We start from the raw sequence: 13,545 nt of genomic DNA on the forward strand, positions 1-13,545 counted from the left end.
CTACTGTTTGTATGATTTTAAGAGGGCCAATGAAAAGGATTAAGAAAAACATTGGGCTCCATAACACTAAATGGTTATAATATACCCTAAGTTTAAAATTTCTATAGAGCAAACAGGATAATCCTGAGCAACACTGTCAGCTCTGCAGAGGTTAATGTCCCATCAAACCTGCTTTTCTATGTGAGACTGCATTTACTGACCATACACCTACAAATCAAAAATACTCCTCAAAAAGAGGAAAGGAGGGTGGAGGATGGGAAGATATTAACCAAAGAAGTTATATACATATAAGCATAACCCATGGACATAGTCGATAACGGGGTGAAGGCCTGGGGAGGGGGTGGGAGCGAGGTGGAGGGCGTCAATTGGGGGGGGGGAATGGGACACCTGTAATACTTTCAATAATAAAGATAAATTAAAAAAAAAAAAAAAAGAAAATGTTCACCTCGCTTACTTAAAAAAAAATACTCCTCAAAGGATATTAACTATTCATTTTAAATCTTTAATTAGACCTTTGCTTTTAAGTTAAGACTATTACATAGTTTTAGATTAACATGGTTAAACATCATTTTTAAATACTGTTGAGGTAAAATATTAACGATTTAAATTTGTTCGTTGCTTTTTCCTCAGCTCCCAAAACAAGACCTGTATTTTAAAGTCATGACAATGCAAATGGATGTTATAGAAGAAGAAAAAACAAAGGCCAGTACTGTTTTCAATAAAAGCTAAGTCACTCCAACACTTAAGTAAATGAAACATGACTTCTCCTCCAAGTACTCAGATAGAGGGATGGCTACATGAGGCCAACAAGCAAAGCACCATAAAGTGTCACCATGTGGTCTAAAATTTTCAAGTACCTTAAAGAAAAAGTAGTCTAGCTGTTTCATGTTCTATCTTGGATATATTTATGTTTAAGAATGTGAATTTTAAAATAGAACCTCCACTTCATTTAATTTTATCAGAAATATATTTTAAAAATCTTTAAAAGCCTCTCTTGCATAAACATTCATAAACTTTTGTTTCACAATGTATGACTGAGATTCTATCTCAGGTTGGCTTCAACCTCAAGATTCCTAGAAAATAGAATTCAAAATTTACCAATTATTCTTACTATAGAAGACAGTACATATGTCACAAAGAACTTTAATCAAAACTAGCTATATAAATTGGGTATGTGCAAACATCCACCTAATCTGATACTACAAGAATGGTATGAAATTGTTTTTTGTATGTATAAAGAAAATTCTCTGAAAACATTCCCTTCCTTAAGTAGAGAAAAGATAAAGGTAAAGAAATAATATAAATAGTATTAATTAAAATTCTTACAGTTATAAATGCTGCCAAACTTAGCAGGAAGTTAAATTACTCTTACTTCTAACAATAAACGTTTTAAGGAATGTACAAATAATGCTTTTTAAGTCAGTTGGCCATATACACTAATGTTTTGCTTTTTTACAGTTTGTGCTTTTTATTTTTACACTTGTACCATCCTTTTGTTGAAAATTATAGCCTCAACTTATACAGTTTCCACCCATCATTTAAAATGATTTTTCCCCCCACATTTCCAGGTTACTTTGTAAGTTCAGTAGGGTGATGATTTTCCAGAATTTTCAAACCCAGTAATTATATAATTTATTAATCTGATCGGACTTTTTACAGTAATTAAATAATTACAGATTTAAGTACATTATTTTAATCTCATTTAAAATGTACGCCTTTTATTTTACATTGGCCCTAAAAGCATTTGAATCTTTGTAAATAATAGTAATCATTAACAGATAGTGATAAATTCAGCAATCTGTGGAACACAACAGGTTTTCATTTTTCTCTTTAAAAAATCCCTATAGTATGATATCAAAATTAGGAAATGACATCTTTTCATTAGGCGAGTAATTACTTTACAGTATATGTTGACTTCCCTATATCACACCAGCTTAAAAGAGGGTTAAACCCCAAACACAAAACCACCGGAAGACTGTAATGCCCGTACCTAACACTTCCTAAGCTGACTCTGGAACAGTCACTCTTCGTCACATTCCATTTCATTTTATTGTCTTTCCATGACAAAGAAATTCTCACGCTCACTGGTAACATCCCACTGGAAATTCAGCCTCCCTCCTCCGGAGCTACAATCGGAGCTCTGCCCGCCAACCCTGCTGCTCAGCAGTCACCTTCTTGATGTGATGAAGAAGAGCATCTTTCTCCAGCTGCGCCTCTGCAAGGGCCATCTTGGCTTTAGCCAATTCCTGCTTAAGAGACTCATTCTCTTCCAGGAGCTGAAAGGATACATTTGAAAGGTCCGAGAATTTAATCATTTTCAGAAAATACAGACAATTTACATATCAGCTAAAGGTGTGACACTTGGAACAGAAAAATACCCAATGCGGGTGAGGTTGCACTTATGGGAGAAGCTATTTGGAAACACAGTTCAAACCCTTAAAAATGTTCATGAGTTTTGACTCAGCAATTCAAAACATTAACTAACTCCTCCTTTCGAAATCTCACAGTGATTCAGTCTGATTTTAATTTCCCTGGATCACTCCGTGGCTGTGGACACTGCTGACACCCCTCCTTCCTATGTGTCTCTCCTTTCTGCCTCTTGCACCACAGCTCGTGTGTTTATCCCTCTCCACATGCGGACTTCTCATCTCTGCCTCTGCTATTCAAGAGCCCTTACATCTTAATGTCCTATTAGATTCCATAATTGGCCATCTTCCTATCACTGAGTCACTCTCTGGGTGATCTCATGTACTCCTGTGGCTCCAACTATCACACATAGCCTGATCCAGCATCAATTGCTCTGGAGCTTCAGGCCCACGTTCTGAATATCTCATTTAGACATTTTTTATCTAGATGGCCACTAGGTCTCCCCTTCTCATTAAGACTCAGTTCAAGTATCTTTCCTCTTAGAAGTACTCCCTAACCCTTAACTATGAAGATTTGATAAAACTAAGTACTTTCTCCCCCAAAAATGCATTTACAGATACATTAAAATAGATGCATTTAATTTCAAAAAGTTCTCAGACTTCCTCTAGTCCCAGCTTAAGAATTCCTGCCTTATAAACCAAGCTGGGTCCTTTCCTGAACTTCCTCAGTCCCCAGGATGGCTTTACACAGTATGTGCTAACGCATCTGCACACCCGTCTTCCCCACTGGACTCCAAGTTTCTTAACAGATAAGGGTGGAATACTGTTCAGTTCCACACCCTAGCTCAGAGCTGATGTCCAACAAACTCTGTTGAACAGATGAATGAACTCATTCTGTGGCTCTATCATAGGGAAACTTCTGCTGGATATTTTACTTATTTATAATAGCAAAAAATAAGAAGCAACTCAAATGTTAACAAATGTTAAAGTTTAGAAATGGCAGTACATCCACATTCGTATTACTCTGCCATTAAAAATAAATATGAAGCATATGTAGCAATAGGAAAAAATAACTGTTAAACAATGTTAATTTAAAAAATAAAGTATATACATCAGAATAACAACTGTTTAGGAAAATCATGGAAAAGAGCCTGAGAGGAAAATAAAGTAGTACTAATAGCACTGCAGAAGGTTAGAATGTATTAAAGTTGTTTTAAATATATTTCTGAAATATTACAATACTTTTGCAACTTAAAAATAAGACATCAAAATGAGTATGTCCTCCAGGAAGTGCTCCTGGATTCGAGAAGCCAGCACTCTCCCACTTACTCCTCTACTTCCCGTTAGACTGCAACCTCTCTGAAGGCTGAGCCTGCCCCCATCTTGCTCAACACTATGTCCACAGCATCTAACACAGTGTGGGGGTTCATAAGAGGCACTCGAAAAACATTACTTAAATAAGTAAATAATTTAAATTATTTAGTATCTAACATTTATTTTAATTGCTGAAATGGAATGAGAATGAATTCATTTTCCCCAGTACCTGTTCCCTAGTGACGTCAAAGGAGCACTCAGGAAAGGGAACTGACTGAGAAGGCCAAGGAACCTTGGGACTTGTCTGAGTGGCTTGAGTGACACTGTGCTGTTTCTTCAGATCATACTTTCCACTGGGAAGCAGCACTGATTCACTTGTGACATTTCCTTTCAGATGATTTCCAGTGTTAAACATCTGAGAATCTGATCAAACAAATAAAACGCTCAGATAACATTTTCATACACTTGATAAATCTTAACTTCTACTGTGAAAAACTAATTTAAAAATGAGTATGCCTCTATTAGTATGAAGACACTATTATGAAATAGAAAAATAGAGAAAGTCAATAAAACCAAAAGCTCATTCATTGAAAAGATGAACAAAATTGATAAAACTTTAGTTACATTGACAAAAGAAAAGTATTAGAACCAGAAATGAAACATGGGACATTATTATCAACCTTAATGAAATAAAACTGATTATAAAGGAATACTATGAACTACTGTATTCCAGTAAGTTAGATAACTCAGATGAAAGAGAAAAATTCCCAGGAAGGCAAACTACCAAAACAGACTAAAGAAGAGAGACAGTGTGAATAAACAGGGAGCAGGTAAAGAGACTGAATCAGAAATCAAACAACTACCCCCTCAAGAAATGAGGTGCTGACGCGTGCAGCATGAATGAATCCTGAAAGTATGCCAAGTGAAAGAAACTAGTCCCGAAAGGCATTGTGCGATTCCACTTATATGAAACGTCTAGAATAGGCAAGTTCCACAGAAGGATAGCAAATCGGTGACTGCCGAGGGCTTGCTGGGGAATGGGGAGAGACTGCTAGTGGGTAGGGGGGATTTTTGAGGGTAATGAAAATGTTCTACAACTGATTGTGATGATGGCGGCACCATTGTGAGCATATTAAATATCACTAAATTGTATGCTGTGTGAATAGCAGGCATTTGAATTATATCTCAAAAATGTTTTTATTAAAAACAAATATAAAGAACAAGGCAGGGGATATCTTTATACATCAACATTTTGTTCTTACTTTTTGGATCACAGAGCACTTTAGGTTGCAAGTAAACAAAAGCCCAACTCAAACTTGCTTTTTAAAAAGAAAATATATTTGTTTCCATAACAGGAATCCAAATGATGATGCTTCATGCATGGCTAGATACTAGGATTCATATAATGTCCTCAGGAGTATAATTTTAGGAAGCTGACTCTACTTCTTAGGTCCACTTTTATTTTCCTCTGTGTTGGTTCAGTCATCTGATGTTAAAGGTAACCACTGTGAAACAAGTTTGTTTCACTGCCTATGACCCCTTCTCTCTCAGTCTCCTTCTCAGTTCACAAAAAAGACTCAGAATGCTTGGGTCACAGTCAAATCATTTACCAGTAACTATGTCCCAAGGGCTGAAATCTCTTGATTGGCCCAGCTGGGTCCTATTCCCACTTTTGTGGTAGTCATATGATAGCCTGGTCCACAAAAATCCCATGGAATGAGAGAAGGGCAGTTCACTAAATCATATTAGATTATGTAAATGAAAGAGCAGCAACTGCTTAACATAATTTCCACCCCGTAACAAAGATTCCCAGAAGGGAATAACCTCAATAGACTAATAGCACTCCAAAATACTAGTTGATTAGTCCTAGCCGGTTTTGCTCAGTGGTTAGAGCATTGGCCCGTGGAATGAAGGGTCCAGGGTTCAATTCTGGCCAAGGGCATGTACCTTGGTTGCAGGTCTGATCCCCAGCCCTGATTGGGGTGTGTGCAGGAGGCAACCAATCGATATGTCTCTCTCACATCAATGTTTCTATCTTCTCTCTCCCCCTTCCATTCTCTCTAAAAAGCAATGGAAAAAATACCTTCTGGTGAGGATTTACCAAAAAAAAAAAAAAAAAAAAGTTATCTGATTAGCCATATTTCACAGGAACAAGAAATTGCAGTGTAGTTTTCTAATTTTCTGAAAAATTATTTGACGTTTCTCTTTAAAGTCTTTTCTAAGAAATTGGTAATTGTTTTTAAGACTCTCCGAAGAAGTGTGGAGTAGTATGAAAAGCAGAAAAACAGGTATAAAAGCACCTATTCTTCCATGATGGACTTTAATCACATCCAGAACAGCTGCAAGTATACCTTTGAACACACTAAAAAAAACAGGAAGGAGTGAAGAGAAATATTAGACAAACTGCCATTATCATAGCAATAAACACCTACAACTAATTTTTGAAATAGCTACTAATGAGATTAGTTTGAATGCTCCTGCTTGCTAAATAAATTTGCTTCAAAGGAGGAAAAAAACAGCTTATCTCAAAATTTCTTAACAAGCTACTTGAGAAATTTGGGCCATTCAAAGCATTCACCAAAAGCTCTTCTAAATTCTCAAAAGCAAATAAAGTTAACTACTTGTTTATCATGACTGATGCATTAGTTTGAGTCATATTTATGATACATGATCATACTAGCGTATGTGGTACATTAGGCTATATGTTACATCATACACTTTATACACTGAAGACCTTAATACAATGAATTTACACACAAGAAAAATAACATAACATAAAATGCTTCCTGACACTGGTTTTCCTTTAATCCTTACCCGAGGATATTTTTTCCACTGCTTTTTAGAGGGAGGGTGAAAGGGAGGAAAAGGAAGGCAGGAGATGAGGAGAGAGAGAGACACATGGACTGGTTGCCTCCTGCACCAGCCCTGACAGGGCCAGGGGGTTAAACCATGACCCTTGGGTACACAGGCCGACACTCTAGCCACTGAGCACGTAGGCCAAGGCTCGTGACACTATTTTTAAAAATACACTGGGCCGGGCCGGGCGTGGCTCAGCAGTTGAGCGTCGACCTGGGATCCAGGCGATTGGGGTTCGATTCCTGGTCAGGGCATATGCCCGGGTTGCGGGCTTGATCAGTGCCTCTCATCATTGATATTTCTGTCTCTCTCTCTCCCTCTCCCTTCCTCTCTCTGAAATCAATAAAAATATTTTTTTTTTTTTTTAAAAAGAATACACTGGAAAGAAACATGAGAACTCTATATAAAACAAAGCATACTTGTTTATGCTTAAAGTATGTTGTTCGCTACCTGAACTTTTAACAGTAATGAAGCTGACATTTTAATCTTTGTTGGTCTTTCTTTTTTTTCTTTTCTTTTTTTTAATATATCTTTATTGATTTCAGAGAGAGGGCAGCAGAGGGAGAGAGAGAGAGAAACACCAATGATGAGAGAGTCATTGGGGATGGAGCCCGCAACCTGGGCATGTGCCCTGACCAGGAATCGAACCCCGATCGCCTGGATCCTAAGTCGATGCTCAACCACTGAGCCACACCCGGCCGGGCAGTTGGTCTGACTTCTATGTTTGCTCTAGTTGGCCCCAAACTCCAGAGGGGAATACTCTTCGGTTAACAGTTCCCCACAAAGTGCTCCTACCCCAGCAACAGTCCCATCTTTTGTGGGCTTATGGCTACAAATACTTCTCACGTTCTCTCTCTCTCTGGTTTGCTTGCTTAAGAACTTCTGATTCACTAATGGTACTTATTTTTCTTTTGCAGTACTATTATAACTTTATTCTGTTAACATGTTTTATGTCATCTGATGAGATTTTGGTAGGAAATGAATAAATGCATATATCAGTCATCACATTTCACCCTCAAATAGCTACTAACAAACTGAGGAAAAGGACACCTAAGTCTACGGACTCAAGCTCTTTCCACTATTCCACACTACCTTAAAGATATAATCTTACATTAAAGACCTTAAAAATCTTGCTACAATGGATAATAAACATTAAAGCAGAACCAAACAAACAGCAATATACTGTACGTAACTGAGTTCGCTGAAAAGGGGACACTAGAGATACCCTTGGAGGGGAATGAACAGTTCAATGGAGGAGTAACAAGCAAGTACGATTACAGACAGGAAAGTGGGAGACAAATTCCAAGACAGGGAGGGCAACGGGGTGGCTGAGTAAATATAAAAGAGTGAGAAATAAAGCTAAGAAAGAGATCCAGAAGGAGCCCCAAGTAAGATCAAGAGTCATGTAAGACCACAAAACCTCTCTCACTTTCATTCAAAACACACTTGTAGAACAGGTACTAAATCAACTGTAATGAGTTATGTCCGAGGTAGAGAACCATACGTAGGCAGTATTTTATTACAATGTACTGAAAGTGTCCCTCAGTCCTCTACTTCTACACGTGTACAGACATACAGCAGTAAGTGTGAGGGGAAAGAAACAATCAGCTTGTAAATAATTTAATTGCAAATTTCAGTAGGTATTCGCTTAAACTGTTTTTCACATATACCTCTGATATGAAAAGAGCCATCGTCATTTCTCTCTACCACAAGATGATCAATGTGAATGGTTACAGGAGCGGGTTCAAGGGATACTGTACTACTCCGAGGACTGTCATCCTACAAGAAAGAGGAGCAGGATCAGCATGTTGTTATTAAAGTAAGTGAACATTTAAACATGAAAATGTGAAAATATTAACATACCTTTAAATTTATTTTTGTGTTAGAAACTTGTATCTTCATTGGCATTACTGTTGCAACAGTATCATCTTCCAAAAAATGTTGAATATTCGTCAGAGAAGATGTAAGAAATTCAGTGCTAAAGTTTTCTATATGGCATTGCAGAAATCCATTTTTTTCTGCAAGCAAAGAGTGTATGACAGCACCAGGCCCACTTTCAAACCTCAGCGAAATCTCAGGAGAGGATCTGGCATGAACAACAGCTTTATGATCAGAGCCTACAGAAACGAAGAAGTAAAAACTGTAACTTGTGGCACTACACCCAGCGTCATTCTCAGTTGTCATCAGAGGGTACAGTCATTTTGTACAATGCAAAAGCAAGAATAGTTTTAATATTTACCCTTCATTTAAGTGGTAGTTACAGTACATATACAACATTCCACACACAGCCCTAAGTTTGTATCTTATAGACAATCTTCTACGGCAATCATGCTTACTTATCTCTATTTTCTACTTTTTAGTAACATAAACAACACGCCATGATATAAATCTGATACCATGGGTGACTCTGATACTTAAGAGTGTGTCTGGGAATGTACCTACCTATAAATCTGTAACATAATGAACAACTGTCATGAAGAAATAGTCATGGCATTTAAAATGACTCTTAAGCCATTTCTCAAGAAGTAATGAAAGCCTGAAGTTTTGCCCCTTCCTCATTAAAACTGGGTATTAAGTATTTACATTTATTTATGCCTTGGCCTTGTTCCCAAAAAAATTTCAGGCAGCTTACAGAGATATGAATACTGGAATTCAAAAACAAATTTTTAAATTTCAGTAAAGCACCCATAGACTATCCAATTTTTTTTTTTTTTTTTTTTTTTTTTAATTTCTAGTGGAACCACTGAAATGAACTGGGCCTTGTGGTAACTATCTTGTTTATTTTACTTTATCTAGCTCCGAGTGGAAGAGGAGCACCATGCACATGGCATAATCAGGTAAAAAATAAGCAAGCAACAGAAAAATAAGGAAAGAAGGGAAAAGGAAAAACTAGGTTGGAAGGTTAAGAACTCAGAATACGTTATTTAAATTTATGTACCACGGTAGACAAAATATGAGCTTTCCAGCAGCAAAGAGGAAAATACAACCCAATTCACAATTCCTAAAGCCCGTGAGTTAAAAAACAAATAACTGTTCTGGAAGGACAAAGCTGTTTCAATTGTGAGGAATCAAAGTTATCTGTCCAGTGGGGCCTCATAAGAAGACCCTACTAATTAAATCCATGATGGAAAATGTTTGTTTTCCCTCAGCATAGATGTGAATATGTACTTAGATATGTTAGTGTTTTTTTCCTATATCAAGAAAAACGAGAGTTAATTAACTTGTCTATTTAAAAATAAGAGCAATTAGAAACAAACAACTTGGCGTATGTGATTTTATAGTGTCTTTTACTGATCTATGTATCTACATATTCATGTATGTACACACCAGGTACATACTCCAGGGAGCTGAGAGCCAGAAATAATTTCAAACAAAAAGAGTATTTACTGGGGCAGACATTTAAAAATATCCTCAGTAGTCAAAAACCACTCCTTCCTACTACCTCTTTTGCCATGAAACTATTATATTAAGGTCTTCCTAATGAAGGAATCCAAAATCCACACATTATAGAAAAACAAAAGCAAACGAAAGCAATCAAATACAATCTTTGTTCGTATGCTTATTAACGTTTGAAATGTTAAAGCTAATGTTTTCCTCTTTTTCCATTTATCCCCTTTCCCTCTCCTTTCCCTCTCCTTTCTCTCTCTCTTTTTTCATTTTGGTTTGTTTGTTTGTTTTAATCCTTCGAACAACCAATTGAGACAGTTGGGAAAATAAAAAGTATGAGAAAGCACTGACTATACAACCCATACACACAAGGCATTTCAAAATGACTTCTTCAGTTAGGAACAACATGAGAAAAAGTAATAAGCCATGGTACTAAGTGAGCTATAAAGAGTGAAAAAATAATTGTGCAACTGGAAATAATCTAAGACTACAACTTGAAACGTGGTTGGGCTGGGTATAGAACATGGTCTAGGTTTTGAAATTTTATGTTCAACCTTTTTTAGTTTTTTCCCCCCCGCTATGAAACCTTTCCAATTATATACTTAGCTTCCTCCTTTTTGCATACTATTGGAATTCACACTTGCTAATTAATTTAAAATTCTTGAAATTTTTTTAGCAGATACATTGTAAACTTGCAAGGCTTACACACAGAAAAGAGCCAGGAGCCAATTTTTTCCAATGATGCTGGTTTATAGGAAAATGGCACATTTACCAGTAATTCCCATGATGTGAAGTGATAGCACACTTATTTGAATATCATTTAGGACTGTGTGTATTTCAATATGTTATATATCAAATAGCTGCAGCATTCTGTATATACAGCAAAGAAAAATATTACAGGGCAGTGACTTTTTAAAAGATTTTAAACTGATGAACAAAATAGATCCAGAGACACAGAAGCATGGAACAGATTGACGAATCTCAGAGGGAAAGCGGGGGTAGGAGACAGATTAATCAAAGAACTTATATGCATATATGCATAACTCATGGACACAGACAATAGTGTGGAGGAGGACTGGTGGGAGGAGGCAGATGCTGGGTGGAGGGGATCAATGGGGGGAAAAGAGGGGGACATTTGTAATACTTTCAACAATAAAGGTAAATTTTTAAAAAAGCGGATCATTAAAATCCATATTTAATCTGTCATAGTCTGTATAACTATCAATAAAATGCTTTCATGTAATTTATATAGCAAAGAATATTTTAAAAATTAAATATCATTTTAAGTTCTTAGTATAGCTATTCTAATAAATTCATTTGTTCAAATGACTAAAAACCATGAATAATAACTTTATTTAAACTTTATCTAAAAAAGGATGGTTTACTGTGGTTCCCTCTTCATACCCTGCACATTTTGTTGCTTGTATCCATCTATGTCCAAGGGAAGGTGTTGGTCATAGAATAAAGAATGAAAATAGGATTCACGATTTTTCCAAATACCAAGTATTTGGAAATATTTGCTTATAAGCAAAGCAATAGAACATAGAATTTGACATTTATTTTAGTATGAAACTAAGTTTGATCTTCTAGGATTACTATAGCACTCTTTTCATATACAAATAACTCAGTTTTCTCAGACCCGTTATCTCAAAGAATGGGAAGATTGAAAAAGACAGAACTTACAATAGCATTAACAAAAAAAATACTGGAGAATACATCACCAACAGATTAAATTTCTAATTCCTTAATCAACATGAAGATAAGGTGGCCTAAAAGAACAAATCTCTGATGTAAATGTAATTTTCCTCAAATTCATTTATATGCTGATGAGTCATAGGTATAAAACAACAACAATTTAAGTCATATTAAAGTCTCACCTACTGAACGACTGCTAAGGTAATGCCGAAGACTGATATTGCCTAACTGATCCGGTGTCACTTGGTCCACTTGAAGACAGACTTCTGTATCTTTCCCTCGGATGTCAATTTTCCCATTAACACCAATAATTTTAAACATCACGACTGACATCTAACAATGATTGCATAAATAATATTAGTATACCAAATAATTAAAACAAAAATTTAAAAATTAATACTTTTTATAGCCTCTAAAAAGTCAAATGTGGCCTAATAAACCAAATATATACTTGTCATCAAAAGAATGTGGTTATTACATTATAGTCATAAATGTCAGCCCCCTTTCTTCTTCCTCAGTCAAGAGAAGACTTTTTTGATGACGAAGACTAATTACACGACATTTCCATGTAAAATTATTTTCATTAAAAGCTGAAAATATTTTCTAAGTCATCCATAGGATATTTCACTTAAATAAGCCAGTAATATATTTATTTTGTAGAAAGTCCCTCATAGGAACTAACTACCATCCTTACCACCAAACTTTTTCGAAGTATATTTAAGTGGAAACTAAAATAAAAGTTGAAAAATAAAAGATGGAACAGCCCCTCTTCAATAAAAAATTTTAAAAAGTTTTAAGTGAAATTCAGAGAAAAACAATTCAGTAGGAGGGAAGAATTTTCAAGAGCAAAGCAAATCACCCACAATCTAAGTGACCTCATTTTATATATTAATGTCTTAATGTGAACATATTAAGTATGAGATAAAGTTGGTGGCATTTCTCTTCACAGAATCTCTGAAATGATTACCAGATCACTATGGTTTTCTTGAGCACCCTCTGAATTCGTACTGATGGCATCTGGAGAGGTTTCACCACAATTCTGTAGATTTGCACTATCTGCTGGGCTCTGATAATTTGTACTCGAATTCTTTTTAATACCTGAAATAACAGAAAACAAACTAATAAATTAAAATGATCAAAAAATGTTACATTTATCTAACCAAAATGGGCTATCCCTTTAACTCTTTTCTAAGCATAGCCTTGTTTACAAGACAATAAACGACGAAAAGTTAAATTGTGGTTAGTGAGCAAATAATAATAAATAACTTCTCACAATAAAATGTTAGAGATACTTAAGCCCTAAACTTAGACAGTCTGAAAAGAAATCTACCACAGCTGAACATGGCCTGTGGTCTCTGTGCAGAAACGGTGCTGTGTCACTAGCAGGTTCGTGATCAGCGAGCATGGCTCCCTTTACTCTGTCCTACACTGAACAGTTCCAGTCAGCCCACTTAATTTTTCTTTTCAGTACCCTACAGTACTTTCCAGTTATCTTCTACATGAAGGTAATGCTACTATCATCAATGTAATCATTCTCTAGCCTTACCTACCTGCCTTACTTTCTCAATGTGCTTTATTTCCATAGTTCTCAAATTCTTTGTGCTAAAAGAGAATTTCTTAAACAGTGTCCGTCACAGATCAATACTTTTTAAAAATACTGTAAAAATAAATTACTACAAAAATTAGATTAGAAAAGCCAAAGACATACAAAACACGGTATCAATGTTTTTACTATTCAATTTATTACTATATAATTAACAGCTAACCGAGTACCTGGCTACATAGAAGGTGCTCAATAAATTATCTATTGCAAGAATGAATAAAACTGTATTTAGTGCCAGGGAAGATGTACATAAATACAATTGTGGCATGAAGAGATAATAAACTTTCATTTTACAGGGAGTTCCTAACATAGTTAGAGGTTAAG

The 13,545-nt window shown here is 35.8% G+C and overlaps 1 protein-coding gene across 3 annotated transcripts in view; it reads right to left on the bottom strand.

Annotated features, from left to right (window-relative positions):
- Positions 1-481: 481 nt before the first annotated feature.
- The window catches only part of BLTP3B (bridge-like lipid transfer protein family member 3B), a 64,450-nt gene continuing 51,386 nt past the window's right edge, over positions 482-13,545 (bottom strand). For 2 of the 3 annotated variants that reach the window (XM_081130966.1, XM_081130967.1), the window contains exons 16-21: positions 12,586-12,716; positions 11,801-11,951; positions 8,400-8,653; positions 8,207-8,315; positions 3,910-4,103; positions 482-2,276 (exon numbers count right to left, since the gene is read on the bottom strand). In XM_081130966.1, coding sequence (XP_080987092.1) covers positions 2,127-2,276; positions 3,910-4,103; positions 8,207-8,315; positions 8,400-8,653; positions 11,801-11,951; positions 12,586-12,716 — 989 coding nt within the window. In that variant the 3' untranslated portion in view covers positions 482-2,126. The remainder of the gene's footprint in view (positions 2,277-3,909; positions 4,104-8,206; positions 8,316-8,399; positions 8,654-11,800; positions 11,952-12,585; positions 12,717-13,545) is intronic. The other variant, XM_081130968.1, reaches the window with a different exon arrangement.

The sequence above is a fragment of the Miniopterus schreibersii genome, assembly GCF_964146895.1.
Source record: "Miniopterus schreibersii genome assembly, chromosome: 2".
Lineage (NCBI taxonomy): Eukaryota > Metazoa > Chordata > Mammalia > Chiroptera > Miniopteridae > Miniopterus > Miniopterus schreibersii.